Here is a 22,463-nt window from a genome sequence, read left to right as displayed (position 1 = left end):
GCCGGGGAAACCACGCGCCGATCAGATCTGACTTGTGACTGGTTCACAGCTTTGACCCTGTAAGGAGGATCAGAAGATCAAAATGATTTGATCGGAACAGACTTTCTTCTTAGCTCAAAGCTGAGGGCCTCGATAGGCTTGGCATCGCCAGTTTTTACCTTCAACGTCAGGTCTGAGGAATGTGGAGTAACCTCAAGAATGAAAGGAAGAGAAAAGATGTAGATTTGATCGGAGCTTTTAGGGATAATATCATTCCCGTGTCTCCGTACATTGGGCGTCATCGATGTCTGATTATGGAGATGGACAAAGTTGGACAAAGTTGGACTTGAATGCATATGAAGCCCCTGGTAATCTTATACACGCACTATTTCTTAACTATTTAACACCCTAGCATTGCTTTTAGTTCCTCAAATTATTGTTGAAGTTCTATTTTATGATCCATAGACTTTCCTTGAAAGGCCTACAATCTCGAATTCGACCAAGACAACATTTGAATGTATCCCAGTGGGATTAGTCCCCACCTACTCACATGCGGCTATGACGGAAGAGGTGTTACTGGGCTTTCCGCCTCTCGGCTGACCCTTGTCTTTTCATGGCGGTGGAGAGGGTGCGCATGCTATTATAGAGATAATCTATTTCAAGTTAGTCTTGCTTGCTCCTAAGCGACGGACAACTTACAAAATGGAACCACAATCCAGATGAAATTCATCAAGAAATAGTATACCCAGAAATAATACCTCTCCGGACGACTATACGGTCGGTCATGGACATAGTGATCGAAAAGACTGGTGACATAGTACAGTGTATCGCCGTAGAGATGGCTCATGCACACAACGACTTGCATCGGGTGGCGCAATGAGTGCCGCGTTGCGGTCAGATAGGCAACAACGAAGCAGAGGGGGCCCCACAGAAGCTGGTGGATTGGGTTGGTCAGTGGGTTAAGCTTGGAAAGGCCCGGTCCTAGTTTCGGTGAATGGGCACTCACCACCGTCATCGTTTCCATGCATAGCACCAGTGTGTCTGAGGTCATGTATCGGGAATCGGACAGGGCGTATTCTTTCCACAATTGTCCGAAGAGATCCTGGGCAGATGCCATGTGCTCATGGTGCAGCATGAAATACCCTTCAAAGAAACAGTGTAAAGTCCCAGCTAATCCACAGTTAGTTCCATTCTTTTCATCTTGGTCGGGCAGCATTGGTGGGGTCATACAGAGCACAAACCACAAGATGGCAATCCGATCCGCTACACAAAGAGTTGGTCGTACATAACTGGCCAAAGCAAATGTCAATCCGAGCAGGACCGCACATCCCCCACCAGCTGTTACCAATAGCTCCAGAACAGGGGTTTGGTTGGGCGAATAGCCGACGATGTCGGCCCCGAGAGGATAATAAGGGTGAGAGCCGCCCGCCATGTCCTTGAATGTCAAAAAAGCTTGTTTTGGCTCCAATGTGCGAGACTTGGCCCAAGCTCAATTGAATAGAATTTCTGGATTGGATCGTTGAATGATCAGGGCGACCTGGAAGTTGGAAAAATGTTTTGTTTTGCTGGGGTCTGATCCATCTAAGGAGTATGATGGTGGATCTGCAGGGCTGGACCAATTGGAAGACAGAATCAATGCAGAAACCCAAAGGTATTGACCATCAAATCAAGATAATATCGTAGAACGAGCAAATGTATTAAGTGGTAAGCTATTGATCAACAATGAACCTTTAGATGAGGTCAACACGTGACCCTGGATACAGGGAAATGCTTGGCTCCAAAGGTTCCTCGATTCCCCAGCTTCGTACCGTGATTCCCCGACTGCTTAAATGGCGGCCCGCTCCTTACCTTCTCCATGCCATCCAATGCGACTAGGAAGCCCCTGAATATCGAAATCTCGCGTCCCCCAATGGAGTCGCCCCCGGGCATTGCGGCCCTCTTCGTCATCACCTTCGACATTCGGACCGGGTAAGTCCTACTCCAGCTCCGAGCAAGGAGGGGCATATCGCTGATAGAGGCTACATTGCAGATATGTGGTGTCGTGGAAACGAACTGCACCGGGAGGTAAGAAACATACCCCGGTTTATGTTACCCATCTTGGGGAGTGGCGCATAACTAACGCGGATCCAGTCGACATCGAAGGGGTGGTGGAATACAAGTCGCTCCCTTCGGGGTTGCACAACGTCACAGAGGACCTGGTGTGAGTCGCCTATATCTATCGAGCTCTTTCACAAGCTGCGCTAAACGTTGTTCTCTAGCTACTTCGTTCACGATCAGTATGCCGGTATCAGCGCATTCCTTAACCGTCCCGCCGCCGAGGTGGAGCGCAATGCTAGGATGTTCGCCATTGGAGTTTTGGTCCCCCTCAGTTCTGGGAGACTCGGAAAGAGCTGGAGGCATGCTCCCAAGCTGAAGGATCTGGCGACGTATGTTTTGGGAAGCTTCAACGTGCTGCCGTGCGACTAATAATTGCGTCGATAGGAGATACGCCGCGGACATGTCCGACCTGCAGCCATTATCGGACTACTGGGATACCTTTCGACTGGGAAGTACAGAGGCTGCGCCCGTGGATTCGCCGGTTGAGTCGCCATTAAGCCTTCGATTCCGACCGGAAGATCGACCCGATATTCGCAATCGCGCCTTTAGTGATGCCATGGTGTTGGAGACGTTCAGGCCGGCCTTGACGCCTTTCCACCCTGCTTCATCTCTTCCAGACTTCCTTGATTGCTTTGGACCATTGATCTTCCCATTGTACAGGGCAGCACTCTTGCGGAAACGCATTCTTTTCATGAATGAAGCGCCAGTGCACACTCCGTGCAATTATGGTAGGTTTCCCGTCATTGCTCGGCGTTGAATTTTTACTCACTCGATTACAGTGTATGATCTATCGCTGCTGGCATCTCTGCCAAACTCTCTTCTGCAGATACTTCCGACTGACCGCATCCCACCACTGCGACCCCGCCCCTTGTTCAACGTTGGAATTCATGATATCCCTTTCCTCTCCTCCTTTGACCCATCTCGGGCAACCCTGGACCCTGAGACGGACCCCAGCTGGATCGCTTGCTCGACTGATACGGTTCTCACCATGAGACCGGAGCTCTACGATGCTCTCGTCACACTCCCCCCGCTCCACTCTCGGCAAGCCGCTGAGCGGGTCTTCCCCACAATCAGCTTGATGGACCCCTCCATCACCAAGCAGAATTCGAATCAGACAGTCCAACTCAAGGCCACTCAACGCGATGCTCGGAGATATGCCATGCTTCGCAGAGGCCTCCGCCAGTTCTCCCAGGATCGATCGGTCTCACAGGACAGCTCGGACGCCGAGTCAACCTACTCTTCAAGCAGAATTGTAGAACCTCTGTCCTGGACCCGACTCGCATATACCTCTTTCATCTGGTGGGCATCTGCGGGCGAAAACCGCGACGGCCTATCCGAAGAAGAGGAGGAACAACAAATCGAACAAGACGCCCGACTTCTGGCAAGCGTGGAGAGTCTTGCATACCCGGGCGCGGGTTCTACTCGCCGCCGCTCTAACCATTCTGAAGATCCCGGCCAGGAGCCCCCGGAAGTCGCGCTGGTAGCTTACTTCCGTCGTCTCACGACCCAGATCTTCTACACTCTCTCTGGTGCCATTGCTCGCCATGACCATGATGGCGAGACTGATGCTTACGCTGATACGCCTTACCTCGATGACACCGCCGACGATGAGGCAGACATCTCTCTCTCTCACTCGAGACAGTCTATTCCTAGTGATGATGGTGAAACACCTCTTCTACGACAAAGATCACATGCGAATTCCTCTGGTCGTCATGACTCTGGCTCAATGCATAGTACACAAGATGCAGAAGACCCGATTGCAATCACTGTTGCTGATATGGGGGAGATGGGTCTCGATGTTTGGAGCGCCGCTGACAGAGTTTTCGTAGAGGAGCTTGTTTCACTCTGGTGGGGGCGCTCGGCTTATGTCGACAGCGCTCGTATTAGATGTTGTGGTATCTCGATCTTGTAAAAGGTAGCATTTTTATCTTTGTGACATATCTCGTGATTTCCTTTTATCCGGAGTTTCACGAACTGACATTGTTTATTTGTGAATACCTCCTGTGCCCAGCATTATGTGCAGAAATCTATTATGCTGTCATGGAGATCCTATTCAAGCGAGGTAGCTTTGGTTATTTCCCTCTCTATAGTCCTTTCAACTATACGGTGGGTACAGACGCGCTCGAAAACAGTCTCACCATTTTACAGTCTTCAATTCTTCCTTAATTCCATTTTGAACATGGGCCTAGGTCGAAATAAGACCTGAGGGTAACAGGGTAAAAGGTAGAATGTATTCAATCTCATCAACTTTCGTAAGGCTAAATACATCATCGCTTGATCACAGTATCTTCAGACAGGGGATCAAGATTTCCATTTCTGACCGGAGCTCCAAGGTATCGCTCAAAAATTTTCCAGCCATCATCTGTCATCCGCAACCGATCAATCATAGGACCAGACCACCATATCGCCGGCAACCCGTCATTTCTGATCACATCATGACCAGCAAGGATCTTCGCATCATCGTCGGCCCAACCATATCTGATCAGGCATTCATGGTACCTGACCATTACACCTTCTTCGTCACGGTCAACAACATGGTTGGTAGCACTGCGGCTAATGCCATGAATGAAGAACGCATAGTGGTTTTCGAGGAACTCTCTCATCTCCGCGTGGCCTCTGACAGTGCCATGGCTGTGATAGACCACACCGTTTGGAAGGAAAGTAGAGAGCATATCGTCGGGGTTGAACTCCTCAAAGACATAGTTGTGGCGGTTGACAAAATCGATCGCGGTAATTCGCTCATCGCTTGAGACATCGTTTGACGTGGATAACTTGATAGGCGGGAAACGATCGTTTTTAACAAAGGAAGACATTATGGTTCCAAGGTTTCCGACGAATGCGAGGGATATTCCAGGTGGTTTACAAAAGTCCGAATATTGCTTGAAATAATTTTCAGTCCTGCCCCGGTGATTCTTTAGGATATAAACACTCTGCTTTCCGATCATTGAAAGGGCATATCCGACCAACTACTGTTTACATACGAGTATAGAAGCGGTGATCGGAATGATTAAAAATCAGTTTTTCAGTGACTAGTACAACCCTGGAAGAGGCTATAGTGTGGTTATTTGGTTTATTCAATATTAGGCCGAAGTTACATTATAAAACCAGCAGTCAAGGGCAGCGACAGGTCTATCTACACCTCAACGGTATCCACTTCGGCGATTACTCTTTCCAAACCCCGAAAGATGGGTCGGCAGGATGGCGAGACATAGCACTTGAAGTATATGTTGAATAATCAATAATACTACCTAATATTGAAGGGACTTAGCAAAATTTAAGAATGCTCTCTCACATGGCAATCATCATAACCGAAGCAAACAACGACCATCATCAACGTGTTAACTAGTACCGAAGTGATGATCTGAAGAAGTCGAACCCCCGATCCAAGGTAATAGTTACGAGCCGAACGGGCCAACAACTAACCGAAGTTTTGGTTGAAATGTATAAGAATGCTGACTTGTAATATGGATTATTAAACCTGATCCGTTACATACAGTAGGAGACTAAGTCGGTGACAGGGTAGCATGGACTAGCAACTGTATCTGATACTTGACATTTGTGATCTCATAGCAAAGGAAAATATTTGTTTATCACAATTACTATCATCGCTCTGAGAGGGTTCCAACTTTGGTCATATAAAGGCATTCATTATTAAACCGCTTGATATCAAGATAACTCCATGCCAACATAGGAAATAGTCAAGGAGCGTTCGGTGGATACGGGTGAAAGTATCCGAAAAAGCAAGTGCAGACAAGTGATGCATAGTAGACTGGCACTCTAAAACCAAAGACAAGAGTATGATAGTGCAGCGCCATGCAAAAGGAAAAAATCACAATAACCGAAATACGTAAACAATTAGATGCATTTGCGCCGGGGTATTTCGCAGTGTAAAGCCAAGGGCCGGCTGAACAGAATAACAGAACAAAAGACATCAGATAGACATGAAGATTCGTATGCGCAGGACAATTTGAGTAGTCACCGATCAGATTTACCGACGGAACATACGGACCGGAGCACTCAGATCCCGACGTTCGACCAAGTCGTTTTCGCTTCTTGAAGATTGCGTTTGGAGATTTGGGATGCGTCGTGGCCCCCGACCAGGAGTTGTGGCAGTGCTTCCAGTGGAACCTGCAGACCGGCCGGTTGCTTCGTTGAGGCTCACTGAGCGGACATTGCTTCGCGCCCGGCTACGTCTCGCTCTTATCTGTGCGAGGGCATCATCGCGGTTGATTGGCTGATCTGGGAGAAAAGACGAGCTCTGGGGCTGTGTTGGATCACGAAGAGGAACTCTCTTGGTTGTTGAATGAGAGTGATATTCCTCTCTCTCCCTATTTCTTGTAGGCCTGGCGTCAATGGACGTATTGGTGTGAACGTTCTCATTCATAACCGGCTCTGAAGGGGCAGAGTTCGCCATTCTAGACGACGATCTGGGTTCTTCTGATGGAGTGAAAGACCGCACATGTCCACTTGAGGAGGCTGATTCCCTGGATTCGGCGCGGGATCGAACTCTTGGGTACGGAATACTTTGGGAGGCAAATTCATCAATGCGCCGGGGTGGGGGCCTAGCATTGTCGCGGATAGGTGATGGGAATGTTTTGAAAGTTCCTGTCTCCGGTGAGAAGGTCACCAACGGTTCATCCGGCATAGGCATTTTCTCAGGGGGTTCTGTTGGCTCGCGCTTGACTTTCACCCCCGATTCCACGCCATGTCGGTGTGGAGGAGGGGCAGGAGGCTCCACAGAAGGGGTATGGCTAGACTGAGGCGCAGAGTATGAGATCTGGGCTCGTCGAGCTATCTCTTCTTGGGCCGCTGCTTCTGCCTGTCTCTTTGCTTGCGCCGCCTCTGCTTGCGCCCGTGCCATTATTTTCGCTGCTTCTGCTTGCGCATCGGCCAATATTTGCGCCGCTATTTTATCTGCCTGTGCCTTTGCCTGCGCCGCCGCGTCCATTTGGGCCTTTGCCTGTGCTGCCGCAGCTTCTTTAGCTGCCGCGTCTGCCTCTGCCTTTGCTTGTGTCGCTGCCGCGTCTGCTTGAGCTTTGACCTTTGATTGAGCCGCTGCTTCGGCTTCCAATTGCGGCCTTTGGAACCTTTCGTAGTATTCGGTGTCGTAAATGTATCTCCGACCTTCCTTTTCAGCGATTCGGCACGAGCATCGTTCAAACTGGCATTCGATGTTCAGGAAATGGACCATTTCCTCCGCGTGAATTCTCTGACGACGCTCGATATAAAGCTCATCCCTCAGTTCATCTATCATTTCATTGTCCATTTCTGACGAGGGGGTAACGGTTGAGGCTGGCTCCTTAACAAGAGATGTAACCTCGGATAGTCGTTGTCGCTTCGGGGGAGTGGCTTCTGCAATGTTTTCAGGCTCTCTTTCCTGAGCAGGAGATCTGATTGAGTCTGCGGCAGCTCGCTTCGGTCGGCGTGGTGTTGTCAAAAATGCTAGATCACCCTCCGCTATTGACATCCGGCCAAAGTCTTCCTTTCGAATCTCTTGGGCTCGAACCTCCAGTTTATCTGACTGGCTGGATGCTTCTATAGATCGGAATTTACCCTTGAGGACTTCTAGTTCTTCAGTGAGACCGGCCAGAGCGTATGCACGTTCGAATGCCTCCTGTTTCGCGTGGTCCTTGGCTTCCCGCTCCGTGGCGACTTCGTCTTTCAAGGCCTTTGACTCTGATTTGGCGTGTTTTAGCTCTTCTTGCAGCTTGACTAGTGTCGAGCCCGCACGGAAAGCTTCTTTCCGGGCCTTTCTGATTTCTTTCTCAAAAATTGATCGTTCGTTGGCTTGGCGTTCTTTGGTGCCGTGGAGTTCCTCTAATAGTGATTCAAGTCGCTCGCTGATTCGGCGTTCTCGTGATTGTGCTTCGGCGAGGTCTTCTTGAGCTGATGCGAGGGCGGATTCAGCCTCCTCGCGACCGAGGATTGCTCTTTGCAGCGCGGCATTGTTTATGGCTGATTGTGCTTGAGCACTTGGGCTTCCCCCTCGAGCGAGGCTATTCAAAAATGCCACCTTTGCTTGAACCTCTGACACTCCTTTCGCGTTTTTATGGTGTAGGGACAAGAGTTCCGAGGGGAGGGAAGGAGAGGCGGGGATTGTTTGTTGATTCATGCGTTCCGGCGATACCGGGTTCAGGGCTTTGGTGGGACTGAGGACTGGACGCGTTGGAGACTCCATCGCGGATAGAGTCAAGGGAATATAGTTTTCCGTAATCGATGTCAAGAGGTCATTAGTGCAGGTCGGCAGGAAAGGTCGTACACGGGAGAAAATCACCGTTGAAGTTTGGGGAGTGACGCACCCACACGATCCATGTTTATTGCCCTTTTCGTGCGAGTCAGGTGACCGTTGCCGTGGACACCACTGAACCCTACCCCAATCTGGTTAGTTCCCTTTTGCCTATCACGGGGCCAATCATCACGTGTGGATGCGCCACTCCAATCGGGATTAGCGCGGGGAGAATCACTGATCTGTGCGGCATCAAATGCGAGCATGCACGTGGCTGCAGACTTGAAAATTTACGAAGAAATATCAGCAGCCAGTGTCATCTAAAAAATATGCATGAGATTGTCACCTTACAGCTGGGTCAGCGTGCCAACTACCTAGCGACACATTTCTGGAATCTTCAGGTACTGTGAACCAGGCTACTATTGGTCTTTCTAGCTCTGATCTATGAATAGGAATCATATTTCACTTACAATGAGAGCGAGGAGTCTCCTATTGACCATGATGTTCATTTTCGACCAGGTGTGGGGGCTGATGGCTCAGAAACTTACACTCCTCGAACCGTCATCTATGATCTAAAAGGCGGGTTTGGAACCCTACGAAAGTACAATGCCCTTTACGAAATGTCCGAGGGCGCGGCTAGCGGGCAGGGTCTTTGGTAAGTCATTACATTCTGAATGCATTCAGATTTAAACTCACCTTTGATTAGGGATGGACAAGAGATAGTACGAAAGCAAGCTCCGATTCTGCCCAGTGAATATCAGAAAAGCTTAGAGCTGGGCACTCCCGCGCCTCGGTTGACATCGGAGACTGTTCGCTATTGGTCCGACTACAACAGAGTCTTTTACCATCCGCGATCCATTGTCCAGCTGAATGAGTATGAGTTGAATTCCCAGATCATGCCTTTCGAGGACTGGAATGCTGGTGAGGAGCTCTTCAACGACCTTGACAAGGAGCATGATCTCCTTGATCGAGATGTCAGACCATTTGCTGAGGAGTGTGATCAAATGCGAGCGTTGCAGCTATTCTCAGGAGCCGATGATGCTTGGGGTGGGTTTGCAGCGCGGTATATCGACCGCTTACGGGATGAGTATGGCAAGAAGAGCGTGTGGGTTTGGGCCATCGAGGATGGTGCCAGAGTTCAACGGGTTTGTCTGGCCGAGCAATTTCGAACGCAAAGATTAAATATTAATTTGTTTTTCTCAGCATCATCAACTGAAAAAGGATGTCAACAAAGCCAAATCGCTGTTCTCGATTTCACCACAGTCCAGTATTTATGTACCAATCGTTGACATTCCCTCGAAACTTCCAAGCTACATCGATGTAGATCGTCATTCGCGATGGCAGACCACCGCCCTGATTAGCTCCGCTCTTGAGACCGTGACCTTGCCGTCCCGTCTACGACCGTATCACGACTTCGAAGCCTCTCTAGCCGGTGATGACGGAAGGCACACGATCTATGAGCTGCAGTGTTCCATCAACCCACAGGATGTTGATAATAAATCATCAAAAGACGAGGAAGGGCGACCCAAGGCCCAATCTGAGTTTGACATTGACTTTACATATGGGGATTGCGATGACAAGGATGCGCATATTTTCAACCAAGTCCAGGTAACTCGCGGACATGAGCGTGGAAAGCCCACTGAAACACAAGAAGACCTTGGCCATGTTCGCAAACTTCGATTGTACAATTCCGAAGCAATGCTTCAGAGGTATGTCTCATGCTTGTGATCCCTCTTTCAATTCATTCACTGACCGGGTAAAATAACTAGCTACCATACTCCACTTCGCATGCCTATTCTTGATAATTTCCCGCACAATCTCTACCCAGCGTCCCAGTCCAGTGACGGTCTCAGTGTCTTTGCCGCATTGACCTCTTCGATCCGCACAGCTCAAAGAATCAAGTCTATTGAGGCCACTACCGCCCGCATGCTATCAGTCGACGAGCGGGAGAACATGATGAATGGTTTAGGCGAGATCAGGGAAAACTACGAGACAGGATGGAACAGTGAATCCGATGACGATTCTGACTAGGTAGGACAAGGAAAATTAGATACCACTACATAACCATATGACGCTCCCCGTCGGAAAGATCGGCTATCGACCCCAAGGTTAATCTCACGACGTTATTTGGTTATGAAGCTCGGTGATCTATTCCGCTGCAATAACCCTAAATTTAGTCGATGTGTACTTGTGGAACCATCGATGGGAATGGCCCACTCGAAGAATACGAGTTCTATATGGAGAACTCACCTATAGAAACGATGTCGCTCATTTCGCTACGGCACAAGTGGCTTCAGACAGTTCAAGGCCATAGCATAAACATTAATATGTACTAGTACTTATAATTGAGATCTGAAACATGACAACTCCTCACATCTGGGCAGGAACATTGGCACCCTAACATTACCAAGTTTCTTCCCGGATCTTGACATTGCTTTATTAGCCCTCCATGACAATACTGCTTGAAACTAATGATCCAAAAGTATAGTTCCCAGAATGACCCGCCTCTCCCGTCACTACTCCCTGGCAGCGTGTTTACAGTTTCCGGGTGTCACCGGCTTGACTTACAATTCTTGGAACGCAACCATGGAACCCCAACTATTCCCAAGACATTACAAGAACTGAGCCATTGTTCATGGTGATAATATGGAAGGATCAATGGGGAATTTGGTGACAGGTGACACCATATCTACTGACTTTTGTCGAATGATTTATCACACAAATTAACCCCGCAATGTCTCCTGTGCGCCTGAGCGCAATTTGTTATACACCCCCAGCCCTCACTGTCTCTTAGTGTCTCTGCTGATTTGTTTTGACATGCTCAAAGCCATGGTTACTGTTATGTAACGTCACCTTTCATGATCCACCTCACCGCACTGGATCGTCATATCCAATTGACTCTCAGAAAACATACCTGAGCCGTAGATCCACCTTAACAGATCCACAATGCTAATTCTTGATGGGAAATGGGCTGCAGAAGCTCGTGGTACTCATCATAATGGCCTACTTTCTGGACCCTGACCCTGAAATGCCCTGGTCCTAGGCTAATGCACAGATGTCATCACTCCCGGTTTCTTTCAATAAATCTCTCGCCCTACGGCAAATAGTCAACGCTAGACTAAAAAGTTCAGCGCTAAATTCAGTACTAACTTAGGTACCGGAGCAAGACTGCCGAGTGCTTCTCATTCGCGAGATTTCCCTACATAATGCCAATCACCCAACGAATCATTGATATCTATCTTTCTCCGTTGGACTCTAACCGACACTTGGTCAGATGACGATCAGTTTCTAATTAGATCCAGGAACATGGTCGGGTTCTGCCGCTCAGTATTTATGTTGACGAAAAAGGCTGGCATCGAGATGGGTCCATGTCTTCCTCCCAGCCACCAGTGCTCTTTTACCAGGGAACGATCGATATTCCGATCTTCCTTAGCTACATATTCCAGGATCCACCTGGATCGTCAGGTCGCCTCGAGTTCTTTTCCTCTTCAAAAGTCAGTCCCTGATCTGAGTATGGAGCTTGGCTGCACTCATCCTGGTGCTTCCATTGACCCAACCAAAGATTGATCGTGAACATCAAGCTCGTTCATTGACCAACCAACTGGACGTATTGCCGAGCCAGCCGGGTGCATGTGCTCGTGCTAGCTTCGGCTCTGCGTGGAGTCCCAGTTGTCAAAGCTACCGGCGTTATCCCTCTGGGGTACATGGAAAATTCGCTGGTTCCTGTTGCCATTCTAGGCCTAGTCAACTTTCCCCTGTGGACTCTACTACGGAAATATGACTTTGTATTGCATGAGTACCAACATCGTACGAATCAAGTCTCGCACCATCTAAATCGAGCCAGGTTCATCCATCAATCCAGGAAGTATAACATCCAGTCCAGGAAGATGCTTCCGGGAGCTGTGTATAAATTGATCTAATATCCTCGCCGTTTCCTCTCTGGTTCACTGCTTCATTTTTTTTAGAAGCTCTTTCGCTGATGTTCCTCTGGTCCGTCGTTTTAAAGAGCTTATACAAGACCTATTAACGACTTCATCTTAGCAATACCGCTCGTTTGGTACTCAATATGCGTGGCGCTTCTATTATTCTACTCTATATCGCCAGTCTGGCTTCGGGCACTGTTCTGCCGAGAAAACCTTTCGGCAGCGTGCGGCTTGATTTACGTCAGTTCTTAAACAGTACTTCATCCGCCTCAGCACCCCCACCACCTACATCAAGACCCTCTGTGAGCCCTAGCACAACTCCCACTGGGAATGGGACGAGAACGCTCTATAGAATCTCGGTGTCTTGCACGGAATGTGAGATTGGGTTTTCTACCGGGACACCTCCACCTAGCACTCCATGCGCTGAATGCGAGACTAGTCCAACCTCTACTCCATGCGAGACCGAGATCACTCCGACCTCTATTGAGACTACGGCTGCGCCTGAGTCTACTCCCTGTCCAACTGAGCCCGAAACCCCCCTTCCAACTATTATGACTACTACATACATGACAACCACCTGCCCGGGTATGCTATAATCTAGTCAATTACTATGGGCATTGCTAATTTTAATAGTCTCGTGGACTTCTGTCACAAGTGGATCGGGCGTCGTTAACCAGCCAGTCACTTTGACTAGCACTTTGATCCTGACCTCTGTTGTAACCTGCGCTGGGGATTGTTTTGAGTCAACCGCCGCACCTGAGGTCTCTACCCCGGTTGCTGAAGCTTCTTCTATGGTTGCCGCTCCGGGTGCTAGTAGCAGCCCTAAAGCCTCTTCTATGGTTGCCGCTCCAGGTGCTAGTAGCAGCTCTGAAGCTTCTATGGTTGCCGCTCCGGGTGCTAGTAGCAGCCCTATCTTCAATACTGCCTCATCCCAATTCCAGAAGTCCTTTTTTGGTTTCTTGCCTGGATTGGTTGTTGCTTTGGTATTGGTCTAATCTGCCAAGTTAGAGGTGATTGGAATTCTTCTCATGAATATCTTTTGCTGTATGGCAAAATTGATAGTGATTTTTGGACGTTAGGCAGCACAGACAGCGTGAAGATATGGGGTGAGTGACCTATACAAAAGGAAAGAAAAGGCGAAAGATATTTGGACTCCTGTGAATCTGGGCCTAGGTGAATGATGTTGGTGCTCACTACAACGCCCTCCTTGGCGATAGAGTTTTGCTGCAATGACTTTTTTATATGATAATTCAAATCTAATAGTTCTTTGAGCACGGATATAGCATACATATTCTAAAGAAATTTGTGACAATCTTATCAGAATATCCAGAGCTATTGATAAATTTTGTTCTTGGCTTGAACATGTCAGCCTTAGGTTACATAATATGCCAAACAGTGCAAACACCCTTGCATCCCAGCTCAGTCGGACCCGTGGCCTCAGATGCGGCTCGTTGTGTTTCTGTTGCCAGGTGGCCACTCTATCCCCTCGCACCTAGATGGATTAATCGACGTGTTGTGCTCCTTTTATATCATCTATCATTTTCCTTTCATTCGAACATATACACAACAATCCCTCCACCGTACGACTTCAGAGCTACATTCGTTCGGCGCTAAGACAGCCTTCCACCGACACACCAATTGGCGATCCGGTGGAGCGGCTTTCAGTACTTACTAGACTTCTGTACTAATTAGCTGCCTTCATGTACGTCATATCCAATTAGCTTGCTTAAAGCTTGCCCCAGAATCACAAAGAAATTTGACTAACAGTCTCAGTGCGCAGTGCAAACATAGATCATGGCTCTCCTAGGCCGCCAAAGGCTACATACTTCGCCATTCCTCTCCCTCGTGATCCTCCCGTTCCTCGTCTTCCTCCTGAGTTTCGCGGGTCCAGCTTCCGCCGCTGGATCAGCAGTTCTCGGCCTCGATGTCGGTACAGAATACTTTAAAGCAACATTAGTCAAACCGGGTATCCCTCTCGAGATCGTGCTCAGCAAAGACTCGAAGCGCAAGGAAGCCGCTGCTATCGCATTCAAGCCCACACGAGACTCTTCTGCGGCTTTCCCGGAACGGTTCTACGGTGGTAATGCGCTGGCCCTGGCGGCTCGCTACCCGGATGACGTCTACATCAACCTGAAGACGCTGTTGGGCGTGCCTTTTAATGACGGAAATGATGACACGGTTAAGAACTACTGGAGCCGGTATCCAGCTTTGAAAATGGAGAGTGCCCCCGACGGCCGCGGTTCTGCTGCCCTTCGCAGCAATCGACTTGGCGAGGCAGAGAGGAAGGACGCGTTTTTAGTCGAGGAGATTCTGGCCATGCAGTTGAAGCAGGTCAAGGAGAATGCTGATACACTGGCTGGAAAGGGCTCTGATGTTCGGGATGTGGTGATTACTTATCCCGCTTTCTACACCGCGGAGGAGAAGCGGAGTCTTGTGTTGGCGGCGGAGCTGGCGGGTCTTAAGATTGAAGCGCTTGTCAGTGATGGCTTGGCTGTTGGTTTGAACTACGCCACTTCCCGCAGATTCCCTAGCGTTACCGACGGAGAGAAGCCCGAGTATCACGTCGTCTTCGATATGGGCGCTGGCTCAACCACTGTCAGCGTTTTACGGTTCCAGAGCCGTCAGGTCAAGGACGTTGGCCGCTTCAACAAGACTATTCAGGAAGTTCACGTTCTTGGAGCTGGTTGGGACAAGACCCTCGGAGGTGACTCGCTCAATGATCTCATCGTTGACGACATGGTCGCCAAGCTAGTCGAGGACAAGAAGCTCAAGGACAAGGTCACTCCAGAGCAGGTCAGGGCGCACGGAAAGACAATGTCGCGTCTGTGGAAGGATGCGGAGAAGATCCGACAGGTTCTGAGTGCCAACTCGGAAACATCTACTAGCTTCGAAGGTCTTTATGACGATGAATTGAACTTCAAGTACAAGATCACCCGTGCAGATTTCGAGAAGATGGCCGATAAACATGCGGCTCGCGTTGGTGTTCCTCTGGAGCAAGCTCTCGAGGCGGCTAAGCTGAAGCTTGACGATATTGACTCCGTGGTCTTGCACGGTGGAGCTATCCGAACTCCGTTTGTTCAAAAGCAATTGGAGAAGGTTGTTGGCTCATCCAAGAAGCTTCGGACCAACGTTAACGCCGATGAGGCCGCCGTCTTTGGTGCTGCATTCAAGGGTGCCGCTCTCAGCCCCAGCTTCCGGGTCAAGGACATCCGTGCCCATGATGCGGCTAGCTACCCTGTTGTCCTGAAGTGGACCTCTGATAGCAAGGAGCGCAACCAGAAGCTCTTCACCTCTACTTCCCAAGTTGGCCCGGAGAAGCAGGTGACTGTCAAGAACCTCGACGATTTTGAGCTCAGCTTCCACCAGCTGGTTGGGCAAAAAGAACAGCCCGTTTTGAGCGTGCAGACCCAGAATCTGACCGCATCAGTGGCCAAGCTAAAGGATAGCTTTGGCTGCTCGGCTGCGAACATCACCACTAAGTTTGCAATTCGCCTCAGCCCTGTGGACGGCCTTCCAGAAGTGACCGGTGGCAGTGTGAGCTGTGAAGTCGAAGCCGAAAAGAAGGGAATTGTGGAAGATGTCAAGGGCTTCTTCGGTCTTGGCTCCAAGAAGGACGAGCAACAAGTTCTTGGTGAGGATGGCGAACCCGCTGAATCTATCACCCTTGAGTCTGGAGCAGAGTCATCCACCTCGTCTGCCAGTGACTCAACTGCCACTCCTGCTACCAAGGAGGCCAAGGGAACGCCCAACACTAAGATTGAGATCATCCCGATCGCTTTGAAGTCCACGTCCCTTGGAACTAAGGCTCCCTCGGCCTCCGAACTGACCCGCATTCGTGCTCGTCTGGCTGCGTTCGACGCCTCGGACCGTGAGCGTGTTTTGCGCGAAGAAGCTTTGAATGAGCTCGAGTCTTTTATCTACCGCAGCCGTGACCTCATTGAGGGCGAAGAGCTCGTGAATGCCCTCAAGCCGGATCAGTTGACCATCCTCCAGGACAAGGTTTCCAAGGCCAGCGACTGGCTGTACGAAGACAGTGACAACGCGCACACCGCAGACTTCAAGGCGAAGCTGAAGGATTTGAAAGCAATTGTTGACCCCGCCCTCAAGCGTATCAAGGAGGCTTCCTCGCGCCCTGCGCGTGTGGAACTACTCCAGGAGATGCTGAAGAACGCCGAGTCCATGAAGTCGCTCATCGAAAGCCAAATCGCAATTGATGAGGCTGCCTACTCCTCTTCTCTCTCGGCTTCCAATACCGCCACGGTCGAAGATTCCGAAACCGTCTCCGCTAGCACACCTTCTGCAGCCCCCTCCGATGACCCTCTGGATGACCTCGACGATGACGCATACTCGACTTCCAGCAAAAAGACCTCCACCAAGTCTTCCGCCGCTGCAAAGCCCACTGGCCCCAAATACACGCTCTTCACCCCCTTCGACCTCACCTCCTTGAACCAGGTTTACGAGTCCACCAAGCCCTGGCTCGAGACTCAGCTAGAGCTTCAGAATAAGCTCACCGAGTCAGACGACCCCGCATTGACAGTCGTGGAGATTGACTCCCGTCTGCGTGAGTTCGAGCGTATCCTCAACCGCATGTACGAGCGCATGACTGTGGCCGCTGGAAAGGATCAGAAGAGCAGTGGCAGTGGCAAGAAGTCTAAGAAGGAGAAGTCTGATGAGAAGACTAAAAGCAAGGCTAAGGGTAAGGAGCAGGAGAAAGAGACAAAAGAAGATGATCGGAAGGATGAACTCTGATCTGTCCGACTTGTCACAATAACTCGCATTTTGGTTCATTCCGCTTTTTTCAAGTACAGCGCATGGATAGATCAAACTTTTATATCCTCATGTACCATGTATTCACGTCATCCATTGTTTCCAAATCATAGAGAAAAGCGATTCGAGAGTTCTTTTTGCAAGCGTAGGAACTCAACTTTTCAGCTCTGGTTTCGATCTAATAGTACTGCCGGCAATAGATCCTTGACATGCTTCTTTTCAATGAAGTTAATCCCAGCAGAGTAGCATTGAAAAGACCACACCAAATAAGTAGCACAAGCGTTTTACAAAGCAAATGCCGATGAAGTCGACGATTCTAAACTATCCTCGCGGCCCCATGACGGACGCAACCACTTCACGACGAACTTGAGAAAGAACAGCAAGACTTGTAGCGCAAGTATTATGAATCGAAGTAGGAAATATGATCTCCAGGAATCGGATCTAATCTTTTGTTTCAGGGAAGGCATTATGTGTAAGGACCTATGTTCAATATTTGGCTTAGTTTAGTCCAGGTCCCTGATGTGAGATTCATTGTAACTCACCAACCAAAAAGAAGCCATCTGCCATTGAATAAAAGTCTGTATTGTATTCCAAGTGCTTCACAGTGAAAGTGTGGCCCGCATCATAGCATTATCTGCATTCTGTCAGTTTTCTGTCATAATTCATATTCAGGGTGGAAAGTGACATACTACATCTGCGTTGTGGGTGTGTCTAGGGCTCGGTCTCAATCCAAATTTCCATTCCAAGATTCCAGGGACTCCAAGATGATTATAGGCAAAAGAGGGGAACATTGTGTCACACGGCCTGCATCTATTGAAATTTGCTTTTTTGTGATGAACCACGCCTCTGTATATGACATAGATAAGTGTCTCGTTACCTACTAGTCGGTAGGTGAATGGAAGATTACGCAGTTGATTCATGTCGTGTCACCACATGATAAATGCACTGTAGGTTTTTCACTTCCGGCTCTTTTCATCCGATCTTCCCTTCTTCACATTGGAGATGGGATAATGCTCGGGGTTTTGAGATCCGAATCAGCATAATCTTCCCTTACATGACCCTTAGCCCCATATGAAGCTTCAGGGTTTCAGCTTCGGCAGCATCGCTGGATGTACCACAATAGAGGATTTCCGAGATCTGCGTATTTGGGAACACAACAGAGACAGAGGCGGAAACGTTTTGATTTGCGTAGTGTTTATGAGGGAATGAATTTCTACTACAAACATGCCATTTATAGACCTTAAGATTACTTCTCGTTCTACACCTGTCGACGCTTTATTACGTTATTTGGTATATTGTACAACTACCCGTGGGGTGACACCCACAATGGCACCGCCATGATGAGTAGCGCAAACGTAATCTCCACAGGCGTCACATTAATCCTAAACGCCACCTAAACCGGCGCCTCAGATTACGCCTACGACTTCTGAACGGTCTGGGCAAAACAAGCATTCACCGTCGAAGAATCCAGAGGCCTAGATTTTTCTGCTGATTTTCTCGCTCCAGTGGTGACGGGTACGGGGCCCGCATTCTGGCTTGGTGGGGTGAACTCCTGGCCTCCTGAGGTGGATATCGCGGGGTGGAAGAGGACTGGCGATATCAGTTGTAATACTTTCAACACGTCCAGCGAGGTGACGGCTGATGATGTGGCTTATCCTGACTCGACAGAGGTTCATACTGTTTAGGCTGAGTTTAGGGATGAAAATGGGAGTGATGTTAGTATCAAGTTTTATCTTGATGGGACACTTGTTGCTACGCAATATGCTAGTGGACTCACTGAGCAGCCTTTATATTTGGGTTGTTGATTTGCAGATGGAGGGGAGTAGTGGAAGTCCTGGATCTACTGGAAGTAAGTTTTTTTGACTTGTTCTATCTTCTATGGGTGTTTCCATACCAATATTTCTCAACAGCGACAACTTACCAGATTATGAATTTGGAGGTTATTATTTTAAATTGATACGCAAGAAAAGAAAAATTTTACCTTATTGACTTGTTACCTGATAGGTTTTGCGGTCAATCAGACTAAACTTCTCCCTCGGTCATGGTTCCGCAAATCCCCGTATTTGATATCATATTGACCCCCAAGTTCTCCATCTCTACGGAGTACATCTGGGGACTCCAGGCTAATCGATATTCCCTAACCTTATTCTATGACAACTAGATAGGGGAATCTTTACTGTCAGTCACCCGATTGGTTCCCTGCTTATCTGTGGTGCCAAGAAAAGCCAAGAAGTTAAACATTCCGTTATCGGTGGCGCGTGAAGTAACGGAGTATTACCGAACCATCAAGATAAGCTACTTCTATAATTAATGGAATTCCCAACGTTCGATGGTTTCAATATTTGAATTATATTCGCAGTCATGTCTGAATCTGTATCTGACAATCCCAAAAATGACGAACATACGACTATCGCAAGTGTCGACATTCCCAAAAATGGCGAACATACGACTATCGCAAGTGTCGATATCGATCCACAGGCTGAACGATCCTTGGTCTGGAAGTTCGATCTGCGCTTACTCCCCGTGTTGGCTTTGATGTACTTTTTCAACAGTCTCGATAAGTCTAATTTGGGTAACGCAAAGACAGCAGGTCTTGAAGATACCTTACACTTGGTTGGTAACCAATACAGTACTGTTCTCAGTATCTTCTATGTGCCATATGTCCTTACAGCTCCGTTTCTTGGCTTGCTCGGCAAGAAATACGGTCCTAATCGTGTGCTACCATGTATGATGTGTGCATTCGGTCTTTGCACTGTTCTCATGGTTGCTGTGAACAATTTCAGCGGTCTACTTGCTATTCGGTGGTTCTTGGGTATGTCCGAGAGTGCCTTTTTCCCCTTGGTTATCTATTACCAGACAACGTAAGTGGTTTTGCTTAATTCTCAGTTGAGGGAACAAAGCACTAATGGATCACCAGTTTCTACCGTCGAGGTGAACTAGCCCGTCGTCTCGCCATTTTCTACGCTGCTCAGAGCATCGGCTCGGCCTTCTCAGGCTTACTCGCTTTCGGCGTCTTCCGAATCCACACAGGACCGTTAGCTTCATGGAGATATCTCTTCCTCATCGAAGGTGGCGCAACACTCATCTGTGCCGTGTTCGCACTATGGTACCTTCCACGATCAGCTTCCGAAGCAAGCTTCCTATCACCAGAAGAAAAGGAGCTAGCATACCTCCGCCTGCAAGTCGACAGCTCGGCAGTCGTCAATGAGAAGCTGAACATCCGCGCTTCATTCCGCATTTTCAAGCACTGGACTAGCTGGGCTATTCTGGTTATTGAAATGTGTCTCGGTGTCCCTCTCCAGGCCGTCTCACTCTTCTTACCCGTCATCATCGAGAATCTGAAATACAGCACTGTGAAAACAAACCTTTATACCGTCGCGCCTAATGTCTCGGGCGCAGTCGTGCTCCTCATCCTGGCCTTCTGCAGTGATTGGACAAGATGGCGGTTCCCGTTCATTGCTTTGGGATTCACATTCACATTTGTCGGAATGGTGATCTTCGCCGCTATCGACGTCACGCACGATGTCAATGTCGCTTATTTTGCTTCTTTCCTTATGTGCTGGGGTACATCGGCGCCGTCAGTCCTGCTTGATGTTTGGTATAACAACAACATCGCGAATGAGGGACAGCGTGTCGTTTTGACGAGTATTGCCGTCCCTGTCGCTAATATGATGGGTGTTGTTGCTTCAAATATCTTTCGCAGTCAGGATGCGCCGAAATACATCCCGGCTTTGGTGACTACGGCCGCTTTTGGTGGTTGTGGTATTGTTTTGACGATTTGTTTGGGTCTTTGGATGATGTGGGATAACAAGCGGAGGGATCTGGCTCAGGGTGTGCATGTCCAGGCTAAGGATATTCCGACGGAGTACCTAGCCGATGGACCGGCTGGGGAATGTTTCCGTTGGTTTTATTAATGACTTTATTGTATGCATAATGACACGGCATGATAGAAATGATTTTAGCATTTAGCCAATCTTGAGCAACATTTTTTGGTTCACATTGAAATAGCAATCAGCAAAGGGTCATGTAGTATTTCGATTGATTCAGGATCAAGTATGTTCTCTAGTCAGATTTGGAGAGCCACTAGTCTGGGTGTCTGATGCAATTATCCTTTGTTAAGTTGTTAAGAGTCGGGAGTACAATGTAATTCGGACAAGGTGGCATGATACGATTCTACTACTATTTAGCAGTTGATTCACTAATTTACAGAAAATAAGATACACATATGGTACAGGCCGGGTATATGTACAAAAGAAAAGTACTCTGGTGAGCAAGCACAGCACAGAGAAGCCATCCGGTGGCACTAGAAAGAAAACTCAAGAAGAGAGATGGATCAAGCGCAGTCCATATGACTGTCCGATTCCGCATCGACCTCCTCCCGTCGACGAAGAAAGGTGGCCTCTTCAAAATCATCTAAATCCATGCCCGGGAATTCATTCTGTCGAGATTTCCGAATCGCAAGAATCCGACGTCTCTGCTGTCCCAAGCTTGGGGATAGAATGGTGCGTTCAAAGGGAGCCACTCGCCACGACTCATTGTCTTCCAGATCGGATTCTTCATCTGCATAAATCCCAGTCCGTCCATCCAAGCTTCTCTTCTGGCCATTCAATATGATCGGAACGGAAGCGGATGACGTGATCGATTCCTGGCTGCTTGGTGGGAGTGAGAACGCATCCCCGTCGTCAGTGACAAGGTCGCTGGTGGATCGTCCCATCCCAGAGAAGGGGGCTAGCTCGGAGTAGCCCTTGGTGGTGTATGTTTCAGCGACCGCTGCATCCTTCGCTGCCATGGCCTTTTCTTTCTCCAGCGCAATCTGAGTCTTGTATCCATCGGCTACGGACTTCCGGACCCGCATTCCGACTGAGAGAAGTGAGGATTGGATTTTAGCTGGGACGACAGGAGTGGCTGAGAAGGTGGCGGTCGAATAGTGGTTGTGCGATACTGAAGCGTCGGGGGTGGTTGATCCGGTGGAGAAGTATGTGGTTATGGAGGGCTGGAAGCGCCGACGCTTGGACAATGTGCTGTTTGAGGGCTGCATCTTGGAATGTGGATAGGTTGAATAGAGTGGAGTGGGGTGTTGGGGATTGAAGAGGGGAGAGATAAGAAATGCAAAATGATGCGGCGGTAGTCTGGGAAACGCGACGCGGGTCCATGACACGCGCTGGACACGCTCTGAACACGCTTTTCAATTATGCCTGTTTGGGATAAGGTTAGGGCTTAGGGCTTTGACAATGAACTCAGTAAAGGAACTAAGTGATCATTGACAACGATAGCTTTTTTACGTATTCAATTATACAAATGAATCCTCACATTCATGCAGTTTTATCATACTGCTTACTCTTACAAATAGCACTGTACATATATACTGAATACAAGTTGTCTTCTGTTCTAACGCGGGAACGTTCTCACAAGTGCATCAAAACATATATTTATATATTCAACTAGCAGGGGAGGTGAGTTATTCGTGGACG

General features: G+C 48.7%; 9 protein-coding genes across 9 annotated transcripts; 5 read left to right on the top strand and 4 right to left on the bottom strand.

Annotated features, from left to right (window-relative positions):
• Nucleotides 1-658: 658 nt before the first annotated feature.
• On the bottom strand, nt 659-1,411 carry N7520_004453 (EXPERA domain-containing protein; the record flags this gene model as incomplete). The annotated part of the gene is made up of 1 exon (XM_057138387.1): nt 659-1,411. One exon carries the CDS (start codon nt 1,409-1,411, stop codon nt 659-661), a length of 753 nt encoding a protein of 250 aa, XP_056996594.1.
• Nucleotides 1,412-1,888: 477 nt separating this feature from the next.
• N7520_004452 (uncharacterized protein) lies at nt 1,889-3,988 on the top strand (the record flags this gene model as incomplete). The annotated part of the gene is made up of 6 exons (XM_057138386.1): nt 1,889-1,947; nt 2,009-2,043; nt 2,110-2,179; nt 2,238-2,405; nt 2,461-2,804; nt 2,856-3,988. The coding sequence occupies 6 exons, from the start codon at nt 1,889-1,891 to the stop codon at nt 3,986-3,988; spliced, it is 1,809 nt and encodes a 602-aa protein (XP_056996593.1).
• A 355-nt stretch (nt 3,989-4,343) lies between these two features.
• N7520_004451 (uncharacterized protein) lies at nt 4,344-4,889 on the bottom strand (the record flags this gene model as incomplete). The annotated part of the gene is made up of 1 exon (XM_057138385.1): nt 4,344-4,889. The coding sequence occupies one exon, from the start codon at nt 4,887-4,889 to the stop codon at nt 4,344-4,346; it is 546 nt and encodes a 181-aa protein (XP_056996592.1).
• Nucleotides 4,890-6,064: 1,175 nt separating this feature from the next.
• N7520_004450 (uncharacterized protein) lies at nt 6,065-8,254 on the bottom strand (the record flags this gene model as incomplete). Its single annotated transcript, XM_057138384.1, has 1 exon — nt 6,065-8,254. The coding sequence occupies one exon, from the start codon at nt 8,252-8,254 to the stop codon at nt 6,065-6,067; it is 2,190 nt and encodes a 729-aa protein (XP_056996591.1).
• Nucleotides 8,255-8,631: 377 nt separating this feature from the next.
• N7520_004449 (misato family protein) lies at nt 8,632-10,333 on the top strand (the record flags this gene model as incomplete). The annotated part of the gene is made up of 5 exons (XM_057138383.1): nt 8,632-8,703; nt 8,755-8,957; nt 9,009-9,447; nt 9,506-10,011; nt 10,072-10,333. The coding sequence occupies 5 exons, from the start codon at nt 8,632-8,634 to the stop codon at nt 10,331-10,333; spliced, it is 1,482 nt and encodes a 493-aa protein (XP_056996590.1).
• A 2,035-nt stretch (nt 10,334-12,368) lies between these two features.
• Nucleotides 12,369-13,220, top strand: N7520_004448 (uncharacterized protein; the record flags this gene model as incomplete). The annotated part of the gene is made up of 2 exons (XM_057138382.1): nt 12,369-12,810; nt 12,859-13,220. The coding sequence occupies 2 exons, from the start codon at nt 12,369-12,371 to the stop codon at nt 13,218-13,220; spliced, it is 804 nt and encodes a 267-aa protein (XP_056996589.1).
• Nucleotides 13,221-14,019: 799 nt separating this feature from the next.
• Nucleotides 14,020-16,974, top strand: N7520_004447 (Hsp70 family protein; the record flags this gene model as incomplete). The annotated part of the gene is made up of 1 exon (XM_057138381.1): nt 14,020-16,974. One exon carries the CDS (start codon nt 14,020-14,022, stop codon nt 16,972-16,974), a length of 2,955 nt encoding a protein of 984 aa, XP_056996588.1.
• Nucleotides 16,975-19,353: 2,379 nt separating this feature from the next.
• N7520_004446 (putative MFS transporter) lies at nt 19,354-20,906 on the top strand (the record flags this gene model as incomplete). Its single annotated transcript, XM_057138380.1, has 2 exons — nt 19,354-19,853; nt 19,910-20,906. The coding sequence occupies 2 exons, from the start codon at nt 19,354-19,356 to the stop codon at nt 20,904-20,906; spliced, it is 1,497 nt and encodes a 498-aa protein (XP_056996587.1).
• A 419-nt stretch (nt 20,907-21,325) lies between these two features.
• Nucleotides 21,326-22,030, bottom strand: N7520_004445 (uncharacterized protein; the record flags this gene model as incomplete). The annotated part of the gene is made up of 1 exon (XM_057138379.1): nt 21,326-22,030. One exon carries the CDS (start codon nt 22,028-22,030, stop codon nt 21,326-21,328), a length of 705 nt encoding a protein of 234 aa, XP_056996586.1.
• Nucleotides 22,031-22,463: the final 433 nt, after the last annotated feature.

Source organism: Penicillium odoratum (genome assembly GCF_028828045.1).
Source record: "Penicillium odoratum strain IBT 22623 chromosome Unknown utg000004l_segment0_segment0, whole genome shotgun sequence".
NCBI lineage: Eukaryota > Fungi > Ascomycota > Eurotiomycetes > Eurotiales > Aspergillaceae > Penicillium > Penicillium odoratum.
The sequence above is the reverse complement of the archived record's forward strand: the minus strand, read 5'-3'. Positions and strand labels throughout refer to the sequence as shown.